At 29.4% G+C, this 16,017-nt stretch overlaps 8 protein-coding genes across 8 annotated transcripts; 4 read left to right on the top strand and 4 right to left on the bottom strand.

The window, feature by feature from the left end:
- Positions 1-86: 86 nt before the first annotated feature.
- BX663DRAFT_520803 (ras guanine nucleotide exchange factor domain-containing protein) lies at positions 87-3,324 on the bottom strand. Its single transcript, XM_051529154.1, has 10 exons — positions 3,232-3,324; positions 2,963-3,166; positions 2,728-2,873; positions 2,359-2,628; positions 2,146-2,281; positions 1,655-2,079; positions 1,294-1,553; positions 859-1,234; positions 620-775; positions 87-551 (listed from the first exon to the last, which is right to left on the bottom strand). Exons 1-10 carry the CDS (start codon positions 3,282-3,284, stop codon positions 403-405), a joined length of 2,175 nt encoding a protein of 724 aa, XP_051379622.1. The 5' UTR covers positions 3,285-3,324; the 3' UTR covers positions 87-402.
- Positions 136-288, top strand: BX663DRAFT_405857 (uncharacterized protein; the record flags this gene model as incomplete). The annotated part of the gene is made up of 1 exon (XM_051522252.1): positions 136-288. A coding segment is annotated over one exon (153 nt), but the record flags the coding sequence as incomplete, so codon positions are not given.
- A 190-nt stretch (positions 3,325-3,514) lies between the features above and the next one.
- On the top strand, positions 3,515-4,603 carry BX663DRAFT_520808 (uncharacterized protein). Its single transcript, XM_051529155.1, has 6 exons — positions 3,515-3,742; positions 3,809-3,838; positions 3,900-3,944; positions 4,012-4,066; positions 4,129-4,219; positions 4,275-4,603. Exons 1-6 carry the CDS (start codon positions 3,555-3,557, stop codon positions 4,538-4,540), a joined length of 675 nt encoding a protein of 224 aa, XP_051379624.1. The 5' UTR covers positions 3,515-3,554; the 3' UTR covers positions 4,541-4,603.
- A 177-nt stretch (positions 4,604-4,780) lies between these two features.
- On the bottom strand, positions 4,781-5,173 carry BX663DRAFT_554816 (uncharacterized protein; the record flags this gene model as incomplete). The annotated part of the gene is made up of 1 exon (XM_051531564.1): positions 4,781-5,173. One exon carries the CDS (start codon positions 5,171-5,173, stop codon positions 4,781-4,783), a length of 393 nt encoding a protein of 130 aa, XP_051379625.1.
- A 1,136-nt stretch (positions 5,174-6,309) lies between these two features.
- On the top strand, positions 6,310-7,108 carry BX663DRAFT_554817 (uncharacterized protein; the record flags this gene model as incomplete). The annotated part of the gene is made up of 3 exons (XM_051531565.1): positions 6,310-6,554; positions 6,668-6,767; positions 6,821-7,108. 3 exons carry the CDS (start codon positions 6,310-6,312, stop codon positions 7,106-7,108), a joined length of 633 nt encoding a protein of 210 aa, XP_051379626.1.
- Positions 7,109-7,684: 576 nt separating this feature from the next.
- BX663DRAFT_532759 (uncharacterized protein) lies at positions 7,685-9,394 on the bottom strand (the record flags this gene model as incomplete). The annotated part of the gene is made up of 4 exons (XM_051530482.1): positions 7,685-7,858; positions 7,960-8,757; positions 8,859-9,090; positions 9,165-9,394. The coding sequence occupies 4 exons, from the start codon at positions 9,392-9,394 to the stop codon at positions 7,685-7,687; spliced, it is 1,434 nt and encodes a 477-aa protein (XP_051379627.1).
- Positions 9,395-10,237: 843 nt separating this feature from the next.
- Positions 10,238-11,677, top strand: BX663DRAFT_459987 (uncharacterized protein). The gene is made up of 6 exons (XM_051523929.1): positions 10,238-10,383; positions 10,445-10,641; positions 10,708-10,738; positions 10,871-10,978; positions 11,041-11,308; positions 11,429-11,677. Exons 1-6 carry the CDS (start codon positions 10,326-10,328, stop codon positions 11,565-11,567), a joined length of 801 nt encoding a protein of 266 aa, XP_051379628.1. The 5' UTR covers positions 10,238-10,325; the 3' UTR covers positions 11,568-11,677.
- A 2,018-nt stretch (positions 11,678-13,695) lies between these two features.
- Positions 13,696-15,895, bottom strand: BX663DRAFT_489085 (uncharacterized protein; the record flags this gene model as incomplete). The annotated part of the gene is made up of 2 exons (XM_051524864.1): positions 13,696-13,932; positions 14,069-15,895. The coding sequence occupies 2 exons, from the start codon at positions 15,893-15,895 to the stop codon at positions 13,696-13,698; spliced, it is 2,064 nt and encodes a 687-aa protein (XP_051379629.1).
- Between the last annotated feature and the right edge of the window lie 122 nt (positions 15,896-16,017).

Here is a 16,017-nt window from a genome sequence, read left to right on the forward strand (position 1 = left end):
GTGACTGAAAGACGATTCTTCTTTTTAAAAGTCCCTTCCCCATGCATGATTTTTATTATCATTTTTTTTTTTTTTTTTTTTTTTCGCGCACAAATGTCATCGGCAACAGAATTGAAACAAGAAGAACTCAGAATAGAAGATGAAGAAGATGATCCTTATAATGCAAGAATAGAGAAAACAGGATGCTTCCAGGAAAATGAAAATTTACAATTATGCTTTTATGATAATAAAGACTGGAGAAAATGTAAAGATGAAATGCAGGCATTTCGAGATTGTTTTACAAAAAATCTAAAGAATGCGGGTAGTAAAGAATTGATTGAATCAGCAAAAAATAAAAGAGATGACTACGAATAATAATAATAAAACTTACACACACACACACACACATGTGTACATGTAGAGTTACTCTTCACATAATAAACTGGCACTCCTTAATTGCGAATTGTCTAATAAAGGCATTGACTGTAGTTGCGAATAGATATTTTGCTGAATTTTAAACTTATAAGCCCTTGATAACACTTGAAAAGTCAAAACATGTTTAATTACGGAAGCTATAATTATTGGCATTAAAATGTGTGTATAATTTCTCCTTCACTTTACATGTATATATCATCTGTACCTGTTATTCGAAACTTATTATAATTAACAAGTCGACTGCTTAATCTTTCGTATAATTGTTTATCTTTTGTATTTTCATTATCATGGCGCATATCATAATTTGACGTGATAAATGTTGGTAACTCAGAAATAAATACAAGATCAGATAAATAAAGCCCTATAAAGAAAAAGAAAACGCTATTATTACTATATAAAAGTAGGTTGGTCTATTTACAAGTATTTTTTTTTTTTTTTTTTTACCTAAAAAGGGTATGCTACCATTGACAAGATCCAAGTCTTTTAAACTTTGTGTCAAAACAGTCTCTACTGCAAATGATTCTGCAATTTCTTTTGTCACCTTCGTCATGTCATTTCTCACATTTTTCCAGTTTTTAAATGGTTTTGATAATTCTTTTAGTTTGTTGAATAAATCTAGTTTATAATGATCTACCTTTTGCCAAGTTCTTTCTAGTCGAGTCACAGATGGCGACTGTAAGCCCAATAGAATCTGTAAGAGAGTACTATAATTTCGATAATGGTAGCAATGAATAGCAATTTTGATATATTTCTCAATGACCTTAACGCGTATATCTAATTGATGTGAACGAACTATTTCAGATGCAACCCATTGACTCGTCTATGATGATAAGTAAATATTTCAAACTAATGTATATGAATATGAATATATAAATGTACCATATTAAAGAATGCTATTAACTGTTCTACACCTCTATTTTGTTCTTCTAATGTCATCCATTGTTTTTTCGTTGATCTTTTCTTCCATCTTAATTCAACGAGTTCATCCCAAGTAACATTTTGTAACATGGACTTTTCTAAAAGACAAAATTGTTGGGCTATAGTGATTGACTTGTATTTTAGAATCAAAGATTTATTATATGACATAGGTATGAAGGAGAATAGTAGAGATCGATGATGATTATTTTGTTGCTGACTTGCTTAAGTTTACAGAGATATGAGTAAGAAGATGATAGTACTTCTCCCCCTCCCCTCCCCCTTTGTTTTTTTTTTATGTGTTGTATTATGTATATACACTTACAAAATAAATGATTATCATTGTTAGTAGGAGTAGCGCGTTGTTGTTGATGCTCAGGATTTATGATAGATTGAGATACAGTTTTTTGAATCGTTTTCTTCATTTTGGATGTCCAATTTTGGGACTTATGATTCTCATTTACGATATGATGACTGCATGGTATAATACCTATGGCACTATCTTTTCTAATTTGTTGTTGTAACTCATCATTGTTCCTGATTGTTGAATACGATATATAAGCTTTTCTTTGTCTTTTCACTATATTTCGAAGACTTTTTATAATACGTTCATCACGTGGAGATGCATGGATAACAGGATGTGTTTGAAGTTGAGTTAAAAAGGTACATAGAATAAACCTCAATGTTTTCGATGTTACAAAATCATAGCTCCAATAATGAGTTAACCAATGGCGAATAACTACAAAAGTTCTAAATAATATATGTTAATTTTAATAAATATATAATCGTTTTTTTTTCTAAGGAGAGATTCTCTACCTTATACGAATTAATCGATGCTCATCATTTTCATCCATTAAAGCCCATCTAAATCTCAATATTAATAGTTTACATAATTTAATAGGTGTTAAAAACTGTCTAAATGTGATGAAGAAGTCCATAAGAAAATCATTATCTATTTCAAGTTAATAAATCAAGAAACGATTTTTTTTTTTTTGATAATATATACAGATATATAGGAATGGATCGTACCTAATTCACGAGTTAATTTTTCAACAAGTTTCTCTATAGTAGCGGATGTAATCGTCATATCATTTTTACTAAAATGAATGAAATGAGGAGAGTCCTTTGTTAGCAAATCAAATATATAGGGATCATTCTCGATAGGTGGCGAAGGAGGTGAGCAATCCTCTGTTAGAGGAAGATATTTTGTTACTTTAGATGATGGGTCTGTTTCATTCTGACTCGTATCCTTTTCTTCATCATTCATCCAGTCTAAGAGCAGTAAAGGTTTTTGTTTTCCTACGTCATGATCAAAAGATAGTAAGCCATCCAAATGCTGGTCTTTTACTTTCTTCTTTAATGTAGTGGTATTAGTTGTAAGTATAGATGTTGCATCACCTGTAATAGTTTTGTTTGGGAATAATGAAACAGTGGCCTTTCGACTAAAGATTCTTGAAAATCGATTACTATGATTATTACGTGTAATGGGAATATGTGAGAATGATCTAGACGCTTTCATACAACGATGATGATGATGATGTGATCTATATATGATAATGTCATTAGGATAGGAAAAAAAGAAGAGAAATAATAATAATAATAAAGAAAAGACAAAATATGGATAGCTCCTTACTTGTCTGTCTTTATGATTGGTCTTGATGTCTTTGTCGTAGTAACCCAGCCATAGATAGTTGCCAAGCGATTATAATCTGCATAATAGCCCCCATTGATTTCTATACCTGCACTATGTCTTCTTCTTGATAATTTAGTTTTACTTTTCATAGTATCCTGTTTCTGAATTTTTGAGATTATATCGTTTAATGATTTTGATCTTCTTCTAATACAATAACGAAAGTATTATTATTATTGAATACATATTAGATATATTTATTTTCTTATTACTTTGATAGGTCTGATTTTAAAGGTAAAACAGAGCAATGTAATGTATCAAACATAAAAGAAGAAGAAGAAATAATAGTAAAATAAATAAATAAATAAATAAATAAATAAATAAAAAAGGGGGGAGAAAACTCATTATAAATAAACACGAAAAAGAGAGCTTATTAAACTATAAAAAATAATGTTTAATTTGATCATTTGTGACACTAGATAAATTTAAGCGACGAAAAAAAAAAAAAAAAAAAAAATGCATTTCATTATTTATTATTTATTTATTTATTTGTTTTTTTTTTTTTGTTATTATTATTATTATTATTGTTTTCAATATGGTTGTAGAGAATAAATATGAAAAACAGCAAAGACCATTCAGGATTAGGAAATCACTTAAAGAACTTGTTCATATGCCTCGAATACAAAAAACTCAACAATCTTCAATAATACTGCCACCTTTGCCCACTCAAGACTCAGAAAATATGGAATATGTATATGATGTCCTATATGAATGTCAAAGAGGGTAAACATAAATAAATAAATAATGAATATATACATATGAGTTCATTATTAAAGAAATAATTCCTAGTTCTTTAGCCGTTGGGTATAGCTCAAAAACGTAAATGTCAATAATGCTTTTATAGAAAATCTAGGATTTTTAATAAATTGATTTGTTTTAGTCTTTTACAATTTGATCCAAATCCATGGTGTGATGCTAAAATGAGGTAAATAATTTATCATTTATAACAACCTATTTTTTGGGGGGAGGTTTTTTTTTTCTAATTTTATCAGATTTACACCAATGAACATAGATACGTATCAGCTACCAGATCCTACTTGGGAATGGGTAAAAAAAAAAATCCAGTGTAAAATTATGCAAGAAATTTATATCTTTCTTTTTTTTTTAAGGTAAGCGATGATTGGATGATTGATATGACAGGTGATGTTGATGAGGCAGGGTGGCAATATGCCTTAAAATTTCATGGAGCAGAATGGCATGGTATGAATCTATATAGGAGAAAGTAGTAAAGAATTGATAATAAAACTTAATTTAGGTAACTACAAACATTTTAGATCTTTTGTTAGAAGAAGACGATGGATAAGATTAAGGCGTCGATCTATAAACAGCATTAGTCATTTAGAGGAAGAAGAACATGTAAATACAATAAAAACAAGGACATTAATTGATATAGAAGAACCAACATCCTCTTCAACACTATTAAAAGATCAAGAAATCATTGAAAAATTACAAAAATGTCGATTAGACAGAGAAAGATTAAATATTCTTGATGATTTAATAATACCAGAAGAAAAAGTATAAAATAGATCTTTTTATACATGTATTTAAAATACGAACTAATTTTTTTTTTTTAATTATCATTATTATTATTTAGGCTTTAACTTATTTGACTTTATTTGACTATGAAGAATCAAAATATAAATTCTTAGCAAAACTATTATTACAAAAAAGGCTTGATAAATTCAAACTTGTGGAAGCAATTCAATCATTATCATTTTATTGTGATGTACAATCTATTCTTAATGAAATTGAACAATGAATTTATCTTGTATTATTATGAAGATCAGTATGTATAACGGTCGCATCTCTTTCTGAATCATCACGAATATTAACTAAAAGATGTTCATCACGAATAACAGTAGTAGATGACGGGGTATATTGTGGGGTATCTTCAAATGGATTACTATAAGCTGGAGCTGGTTGAATATTGTATAATTTTTGTAATAAAACAGGCTTTAATTCTTGAAGTTGACTTGCAGATAAATTTGACTGCTGTTGTTGTCTTTCTAGTCTATATTGTTCAGCTAATATATCATTTTTAGCTCTCATTTTCATCCTTTTTAGCCAGCAAACATATGTTGAAAGTACAATAATGACTGCTATTAAAGAAAAAATAACTACAAATAATGTTTGATTTATATTAAGTTCCGTCATTTTATTAAATAAAGAATGATAAAAGGAGGTAGAAAGGCAGAAGAAATTAAGGAAAATAATAATCGTTCTATTTTGTACAACAAAGAGGACCCAAATTGAACCATTTATCATGTGTAAAAAAAAAAAAAAAAAAAAAAAAAATGGACTTTTTTACACTTTGACTATTTGATAAATTAAGGAATTTTATCAAATATACATTATTTTATGTACGTAAACGTACTCTCACCCATCTTTATTATTCAGTACAAGCAGAATGGTTAGATGATGTACTGTTTGTGTCAAAAAAAAAAAAAAAAAAAAAAAAAAAAAAAAAAAAAGCGTACAAAGAACTTGAAATAGTTTTTATTTTTTAATTACAAAATATATGATACTTTACTGTATATTTCCTTATTTTTATTTCATTGGAGTAGCAATAAGTCCTTGTTGCATTGTTTCAAAACCATACGATCGGCTATAGCTTGATAGTAACATGTACTGTATACATTGGCTTTTGATTATTAGTTCTTATTAACAATATAACATTCTGTCGTTATTTTTAACTTTAATCTCACAAATCAACTGGATAGTTTGATGTTCATCCATAACTGATTATAATCAATACTTTCCATTACCGTCACCATCACCAAAACCACATGTTTTTTTTTTCTTACTCAAGACGACAAGAGTAGCGCAAATACTGTAATGGGTTGGTTTTCCGGTCTAATTAAATTGATGACTAGCTCTTATTTAGATACATACTCATTGTTTTATGCTGTGAATCAAATCAGAAAATCCGAATTTCAGTAACATTTTAATCCAATTTTTTTTTTTTTTCGGCGAAATATGTTATTTGTATTGATGACAAGAACATTTTACTGCTCATCCATATATTTTACTATTCAACCATAAGTTTTACTGATCATCAAAAAATTTTGTTGGACTTTAAGATTTTTTTGTATTAGTGGCATTGGATTTTTTTTTTTTTTTTTTTTTTGTATTTTTAAACGCGAAATACTGTACACAATGTGTCTTCTTTATTAGGCACAAATTGCTCATCATATTGGTTAGTGACTTTGATTATGTCACAAATATCTAACTTGTTTTTTTCTTTTTTTCTTTTTTTTTTTTTTTGTAACTTCCTTAACTTTTTTTTTAATATGTTATTGAATAGTTTTTTTAAATTAAAACCATCTTCTTACTATTGTATAACTACGACTACTACTAAAAGCTTGGTCTATTTTAATCGAAAACAACTTTGTTTAAAAAATAATAATAATTACAGACTTGGTTCAACATGCTGTCATAAAAAAGAAAGCCCTAATGAAATAAAATTATCTCCAATAAGTCTCGAATTTTGGTCACATCCTGATACTTGGCAGCGTACAAGAATAAATACTTTAAGGTAAATCCTCAAAAAAAAAAAAAAAAAAAAAAAAAAAAAAAAAGAAAACTCAAGTCTTACTTCCTTTCTTTTCTTACCCCCTCCCCTCTCTCTCTCTCTCTTCTCTCTCTTAGATGTCTTATTGGATGTACTTCAGGTGATTTTGCTACAATGTGGTACCTTCAATATTATTATCCGGATACATCACCTATATATAGTACTGCAGCAGCAATGGTATAATATATGTATATATTATATAGAACAAGCCACTTAGACTATAATAATAGGTAGCAGGAATATCAACTTCACTTGCATTAGAAACAGTATTATTGAAAAAATCCATGTCTATACCTTACCCAGTAGCATTCAAGACAGCTATGGGCATGAGTTTCGTTTCCATGTTGGTAATGGAATTATCAGAAAATCTAATGGATTGGCATTTGATGGGAGGACAAGTTTTATTCGATGATCCAAAGTTTTGGTTAGCTGGTATAGCCAGTACAATAACTGGTTTTATAGTACCATTACCTTATAATTATTGGAGACTTAGAGCTTTGGGTAAATCGTGCCATTAATAATATATCTTGTTTATTCAACATATATTATATTTGACAAACTTTTACTCATTTTTGCGAATGTTTCTTTAAAATTGTTGTGTGTATAAAAAGGATTAGTTTCTATGTTAAATAATATATATACTTGTATATTCTTCTTACCTTCCATTTCAGCTAGTGAAGTATCCTTTTTAGCAGCAATTAAATACATTTCAGTAAAATCATCTATATCATCATCTCTGGATCTTTCATCAATAGAGGACCTATTAGTATGTAGAATCGTATTATCTTCTTCTGTAGATCTTAAAGTATTGTATAAACGACTTCCAGCAATCCAATGATTTATAGTAGATCGAGTATAAACCTCACTTGTTCGTGGAATCTTTTCAAACTCTTCTCTTATTTCCAATAACTGTAATAACATGTCGTTTGTAATCTTCGTTGTTGTCTTTGACTGACGATTGTGAGTCATGGTTGATTTTATATTGAGTGTTTTGTTATCATAATAGAAACATTTATAATGTTTTCCTAAATCAAGACTTATATTATGTGGAAATTTTTTTAAATATTTAACATAACATAACATGACTTGCTTACTTACTTTTTCTTTTGCATTTGACTAATATCTTCAATGAGAGTATTCGTTAATTGATCCAAGTCTTTCTCCTTCATATAATGTTCAAGATCGGTATAAAAAGTAGGACTGGATAAAACTGCCTCTGTTTCAGATGTTGCAGGCAATAAAAAGTTCCATACTAAATTACTTTTATGCTGAAATTAAACCAATACATTAAAGATGCTATATAAATATATGTGTATATGTATATATGTATATATGTATATGTATATATTAGTTCTTCTTTTTCTTTTACCTTGTATACTAATAAATAATAGTCATGTAATTCCTTGTCTTTTTGATATGTTGGGTTTCCATTTATGACACTTGAAATATATACACGAACTAAATTGGATTTCGTTACAGACCTCTCTTCTCCATTCATACCAATTGCAGTAGATTCTATTAAACCTGTTAAATAAATCCCTTTTCTGTCAGAAGTATCTGTTCCACTATGAATGGATGGTATATCTGCCGTAGATGTTGTACTATTCGATTCTGTTATGGAAGAGGATGATACAGTCTCGGTCGATCTTGATCCTCCTCCTAAAGAAAAATAACTCAAGATATGGGATTGTGGTAAAGATTTTGTAAATTGTTTAAACCCTGATACTTTGCTATTTGAATTCTTTTTAGATGTCATTTCTATGTCTGCCTTTCTTTTTTCTGATTTGGCATGATTTTCTACTCGTTTTATTACATATTTCCTTAATGCACATATATCCTCAATAGATAAATCAGGTGATTTATATACAAGTGAACCATCTTCCATTTGAAGGATAAATAAATGATGAATATGTTGTTCAAAATTACTTTTAATTGACTCTTCTAAATTATGAATCTTTAAATAGTTTGTACGTAAAATTGATTGAATAGGTACACCATTAAATAAAGCTGTAAAACACATTAGATCTAATCTATCAAAATCCCATTTCCATATCCAATCTGAGAAAAACTCTTCAATTGCATGCATAAGTGATCGTGTTCTTTGTCTTGTTGGCTGTTCTGAATGTTCAGGTCCATAAAGAATAGAGCTAAATGTGCCATTAAGTAACTAAGAATATATGCATGTATATTAGCTTTTTTTTTTTTTTCAATCATCCTGTAAAAGAGAAACAAATTAAAAAAAAAAAAAAAAAAAAAAAGAAAAATTACTTTAAATTGTTCATAACCAATTTTCAATACTGCTTCAAGTGCTTTATCATTTAATTGTGAATCTAAATATTCTGTAACTAATTTTTCCTTTCCTTTCGAATCCTTTATTTGTCTCCTATGAATACCAAGCTCAACACACATGTGCATCCAAAATCCAGGTTCAGGTTGTAAAAAGACCATGCGATTCTTTTGTGAATGAACATTTTGAGTTGGATGAGAAGGGGAAAAAGTGCTAAAAAAAAAGAAAGAAAGAAATGTAATTCCTTAGTTCACTATGGATACAATAGATGGATACTCAATGCTTACGAAGTAAAATTAACAAGTGCTTGAGCAAGACCTACTTGCTTTATTTTCAAGTCAGCTGATACAGCTTTTTTAGCAGTGTAATAAAGTATTTGATCCTTTGTATTTTCTTCAGATTGACTAAGAGAAGGATTATAAACACAAAAATAGGATAAAATAGGTGATGTTTTGCCTAATCTTGATAAATTGGTAGATTCATCTTTATGTATACTTTGATTGCCCGAGTCAGGCATTTGTATTATTTTTATTTTATTTTTTAAAGGAAAAAAAAATAAATAAAAAAATGAAAAGAAAAAATAGAAGATGAATCTAAAATTATAATAAATTTTTCGTCATTACACCAATATGACCATATAGCAACTTAATAAAAAGTAAATAATACATCTCTTCTTTATCATAAATAGTGGCGATTCATGCTAATCATACTATGAGGGATGAAAATAATAGTAACCCTGGTTAGTATCATGAAAGTTATTAAGTATTATGATAACGTGCCTAATAAGTTTTTCTTTTTTTAGTTAGTGATTGAATTTAGCACAAGTGCCTTCAGTATGATGAGAGTCACCACCCTTTATAAGATTAAGGAGACAATAAAACAGACAACTAGTAGGGCAAATGAATCTAATATGAATATAAATAAATAAATAAAAGACCGAGAAAGGAGGGCCTTGTATATATTTATTTAAAGAAAAAAGGCAGTAGACACGCCAAACTGTCCTTATTATGGATAACACTTCTATCTATAAAATACTTGCTTCTTTATTCATTCCTTTAGAAAAGAAAGAAATTGTGTTACAGTCTTTATAAATCTCAGCCATAGGGCAGCAAAAGAAAGTGAATGACTGAAGACTGTCAAGGATAGATTAAACATTCAATATTCATTCTATGTTTGACCTTGGATATCATACTTGATTTATATACGTAGAGTAAGTAAATCCTTTTATTTAATTTTATTTTATTTTATTTTGTATAAAATAGAAATAAAAAAAGGCTTGTGCTTTTATCTACATTGGTTGATATTGCCAGTTAAACGTCATCATGTGATTTTAGAGAAATACTGTTATTTCAACTTCTCCTTTTTTTTTTTTATGTGTATAAAAGTATATCTTTATTTTATTTTATTTTATCTTTCTTTTTTCGTTTTTTATTTTTATTTATTTTGATATGATTATTAACGAGTATAGAGTAATTAATAATTGTACAGAAGAAGAATATCAAGTTGGTAAGATAAAAATAAAAGAAAATGAAATAGGTATAATATATAATATGTGATATAATAATAGGTCAACTATATGCCACTGCTATTGCATCACAAGAAAATACAGGTGGTGGAGAAGGAGTAGAGGTTATTAAGAATGAACCTTATGAAAAGGATGGTGAAAAGGGTCAATATACGTATAAAATATTTCGTCTCGCTTCTCGTGTACCTGCTATAGTAAAAGCAGTTGCTCCTACTGGCGCTCTTGATTTATATGAGGAGGTATAATAATAAGCATAAAGAAAGAAAGAAAGAAAAAGAATAAAAAACGTATTAATTTCGTCATAGGCTTGGAACGCGTATCCATACTGTAAAACTGGTTAGTATAACATAATTAAGATTATTATTTTTTTTCTATCATTTGTTATTAAAACTTTATTGTATGTAGTACTAAAGGTAATTAGATTTTAAAAATCTATTAAGCAAATAACTTACTTTAAAGGAAAAAAAAAAAAAAAGAATGGCTATATGAAAGATAATTTCTCTATCGTTTATGAAACTTTACATGTCAATGGGTCACGAGGAGAGATTGAAAACGCATTAAATATATCAAAAGAAGGTAAATCATTTTTTAAAAAAAAAAATAACTAAAAACATCGAAATTTAATAGTTACCAAATAGATTTAAAAAAGAGAAATGTTATTATTATTGACATTGCTAATGATAAAATCAATCCGAAAGACTATAAGCCTGATGAAGACCCAAAATTATATCATTCTGAAAAGACAGGTCGCGGTCCTTTGACAGATCCTGACTGGCAAAAGAAAGTTGAGCCTGTCATGACATGTTATAAGCTTGTCTATATTGAATTCAAATGGTATGGTCTTCAGACAAGGGTAGAAGCTTTCTTAGCAAAAACAGTACAAACACTCTTTACCAAATTTCATAGGTAAGGCATCATAAGCAAATATCATGTTTTTTATTTAAAAAAAAATAACCTCCTTATTTCCTTATTCTCTTCCCACCACCTCTTCCCTCCCTCTCCCCCCCCCTTTTTTTTTCTTGATAGACAAATGTTTTGTTGGACAGATAAATGGTACGGAATGACAATTCAAGACATACGTAATTTGGAAGCAAAAACAAAAGAAGACTTAGACTTAAAAAGAAATCAAGGTGAATTACCAGTGAACACCTTAGATAACACATAATTAGAAAAACAAAATAAAAAGGATAATAAAGAATTTACAAAAAAAAAGAGGGGTTGAGATGTAGTAAATAAGCTTTTCATGATACTGCTATTATGTCTTTTTTTTTTTTTACTTTGCTTAGATTGATGGGGAGCCAGAACCGAAATAGTTTTTTTTTTTTTTTAACTATGCGCCTTGTAAAAATATATTGTTCAGTCTCGTTGATTTACTATACAAGTTTATGCATATCTTAATAGAGATATCACCCTGAATATTATACTCTTTTTAATTAATCCCTTTATTTATTTTTTAACGGTAAAATTATTCAGTATGCCTTTTAAAGGCTTTGTTGGTAATATGATAAAACCTTCAGTCATTGGGTTTGATTCTTTTGTTTAGTAACAACTTCATAGTGCAAAATGCCTATTATCACGATGGGTCTACATCGTTGTTTTTTAATTAGAAAATCACAGCCAAAACCTGGTTTTTTTTATTAATATTACTAATTTAACAATCCTGTTTGCACTCTTTTTGCTAGTATTTACACCAACTTATAAAGATGATAATCAATACAGTACATAAACAACTACAAAGCACATTTAGTTAGTATTGAATCATCTTCTACAAGTCGTTATTACATAAAAGTTTTTTTTTTCATTTATAATTAATAATAAAAAAGGGGTAATGATCCAATTAGCCAGTAGCTTCTTTATATAATAAAAAAGACTACTGTTTCCAGAAGCAACCAATCGTGGAGGTTGATCATTATGTGCTTCCTTTCACAGTCATATTTAACGAGAGACGTGAAAACTCCAAATGAAAGATACTCTCGGGATTGAATATTTTAAGTGACCAATACATCCAAATAACTTCACTGGGGGATTTATTATTTAGAGTGACCATTATCCGGAGAATATCACTGACGATTTATTGTTTATAGTGACCAATATCCTCAGAATATCACTTTCATAAAGAAAGAAAAGAAAAGAAAAGCAAAAATAAATTTTTTCTTCCCCTATTTATATTTTTTTTTCACATAAACAAAAGGTTTCTAATAGGCACAATGATTTATTGTGGCTTATTGTTTTCTATTAGAAAGATTTAACGATATGACTCTGTTTACCTTTGTTACACTTTAGATGTAGATCATCATACATATTGAATGCCAAGCTCCTTTCTCCCCCTTTTTTTATTTATTTATTTATTTAAACGGAGCTTTTTCCCCCTCTGTTGCTGCTTATATAAATTTTGTCCATTTATAGACTTTAGTATAATTGACTCTATTCTTTGAGTATATAGAAGAGCATTAACAAGTAATATCTGAGAGTAGCTTGTATATATGTATACCTTTTATTTTATCTACAGTAGTGTCTGAAGTAAAAATGTATTTATTTATCTATTGAGTTATTATATTTATTAGCTGTCTCTTATCAATTATAAATTATTTGCTGTAGGCTGTGATATCAGATTATCTTTTCTCAGTAAACAACTTATTCATTGAATAAATAAAGGGAAATGGAACAGTAGAGTAAATGCTAATTGTAACCAAAAGATATATATACATTTATTCTTTGTGCTATTTTGTATCGTGCAGACAAATCTAGAGCTCTCTTTATTCTGAGGCGTAGAAAATGCATATAAGAAAATTAAAGACTATAAGTGATTCGTCAAATACTAACTATTTAAAGATAGTTAACTATCCCTTCATTTTTATTATTAAAGAGCATTTATATATAAATTCAAATATCATTATTTAACGTGTGATTTGATGAGTTACAACACTATGAAAATAATTAAGGGTAACTTAGGTCCTGACATATACAACATGTATACGGTGATACAATATATGTTTATATATCCTTGTCACTTTAAAGATGTTCAAATCTATAGCTTGTTGATATCAGTTAAATATTTCTAATGATGGAATGAATTCCTCTTGTTTAAATATCTTGCAACAGTTATTATTAAATCGTCTGATAATTGATAACAGTGGCAAAGCCTATTCAACTACTTTACTTAACAATTGCCACAAGTAACCTCACTATTAGCATTTTTATCCTTTTTTTTTTCCGCAATGTAAATGCTTATAGCATGTACAAAGAGGAGGGGAGGGAGGGATGTTAATAATTTTATTTTTAAATCTATAAAATTAATTCGGTGGTGGCATGTTTTTAGAAACTTTTTTATCCCTCATCGCTTTACGATTATGATTAGCAAAGCGAGCCTTGTTTTTGTTTTTATAGGTACGTTCTTGTGTTTCACTCACAGGAGGACGTTTATTTTCCTTCCCCTGAGAGTCCTTTTGAGCCTGACTCGTTTCTTCAGTCACTTGATTCTGATTTCCATCAAATAGCATATATTTATCCAGGATCTTGTTTTTACGTGGCTATAAAAAAAAAAAAAAAAAAAAAAAAAAAAAAAAAAAAAAACATGCACACATTAGTTTTTTTTTAAGCTCACTCTATTCTATTCTTTCTGTCTCTTTTTTTTTTTTTTTTTTTAAAAAAAAATAACAAACTTACATTTCTGTTAAACATAATAGCCCATCCCTCTAATTGCTCATTCGACATACCAGTTTGCTTTCTCAATTCAGCTCTTTTCGCTGATTTACGAGCTGTACTATTACGAACAAATAATTCTGGATGATCAACAAATGTATGAACAAGTAGACTTTCATTAATAACACCAGGATCAACGACTTCTTGTTTCCTTTTTATAATATCTATTGCAGTATCATCTCCATTTTCCATAGAGGCAGGCACACCGACATCATTGATATCATCATAAGTATCATCATATTCATCATCATACATATCTACAACACGCTTCAAGACATTCTTCTTTTCAGCTTGGATAAAACTCTTATCATTCAATAATAAATCTGCATTTCCCTTGTCCTTTTTGCCGATATACATTTTAGAACTATCGACTGTAGGTCGATTAAAGATATCAAATTCATCATGATCGTATATATTTCGTCTTGTTTTCAATATACTTTCTTTGTTTGAATCAAGGGATGGGTGCGAGGGCTCTGTTCGTTGTAATTCATCATCAGGTTGAGCAACAGCGTCAGGTGGTAATAAGGCCCTTCTTTCCATCTTGCGATCTAACTGTCGAACAGAATCGGGTAATGTATCCTCTAAGAGCTGCATAATGACTAACTCTGCATCATAATGACTGGCTTCTAAACATGCCTCAATAAATCCATCACCAAGTTCAGGGAATAAATCATGGATTTGAGATACCTTTTCTATATTCTCTGTAACATCGGGTTGTTCCTTTTTAGAAGGATCGTGTAATAAAACTCTACCCTTATCATCATTACTGTCTCGAACTTGCTCCATGGACATGACTAGAAACATAATACGTTCATCACCTCCACCAAATAGCTCTCGGTCAATCAATGCAAGTTTGTTTGAAATATCATATTCTACTTCCCAATCTAAGATTAAGGGTGCATCCAAGAAAGCTGAGCGTGTGGTATCTAAGCCACTTTGTTCAATATAGCTTATTAGTTTATGGCTCATGAATGCAATAGTTGAGTCATCATTATCTACACTATCTGTGATCCTGTCTAATGTGTGGTGATCTTGAATGGATGAAATATAACCAAGAGGTTTGAAGAAATGAATGTCAGCATATAGATTAAAGGCAGAGATAAATGTCTTTTTAATTAAATAGACCCAATAAGATAAACTATCCTCTTTCTCGACACTCCCTTGGAAGAGTGGGTTCATGTTTTGGTAACATGAAATTAATATCTCATCTAGAGTCTCGAATTTGGATCGAATGATATCGACAAATAAAACAGATGATAGTAGGGAATCCAAGACACGAATAAGAACGTAAATTCGATTTAGCATGCTCTTAGATAGAGGTGCAGAAAGTAAATTGGGTATGGATTGCACCGCATCCACTACTGTATTTAACAATGATACTATTTCATCTTTCAGACCTTCATACTGACTCGTTAATTTTTTTATGATGGAACGTACTTGAGTCACATTAGACTCGCCGTATACTATAGAGAATCGAGAAAGTCTATCCACATTTAATAGTAAACTAGGGCAAGGACCAGGTATATGGATCGAAGCGAGTCGAGAGTACACAAGAAAAATAGACCGAAGCAATGTGGCGTCTATTGCAACTTCAGTATCCATTTGCTCATTCAATACTTGATCGATGAACTGAGAAAGTGATTCATTATATGCTGTCTCGTGTAAGAAAGCATCATCTTGTAAATTGAGAAGTTCGGCGAGATTACGAGTCCATGAATAAAGTGCCACTTCCCATAAATTCTCTTCAATGGTCTCGTCTTTACAAGATACAAAAGGAATGAAGTCAAGCATATTTAGAAGAAGAAGAAAAGAGGCAGTGTGTAAGAAAGGAAGAGAGAAAATGATGAAATGCCAGATATAAAGCTGCGGTAATCAAATTTCTGGTTGTTTAAAAAAAAAAAAAAAAAAAAATG

This window comes from Cokeromyces recurvatus (assembly GCF_025118155.1).
Source record: "Cokeromyces recurvatus strain NRRL 2243 chromosome Unknown BX663scaffold_29, whole genome shotgun sequence".
Taxonomy (NCBI): Eukaryota; Fungi; Mucoromycota; class Mucoromycetes; order Mucorales; family Mucoraceae; genus Cokeromyces; species Cokeromyces recurvatus.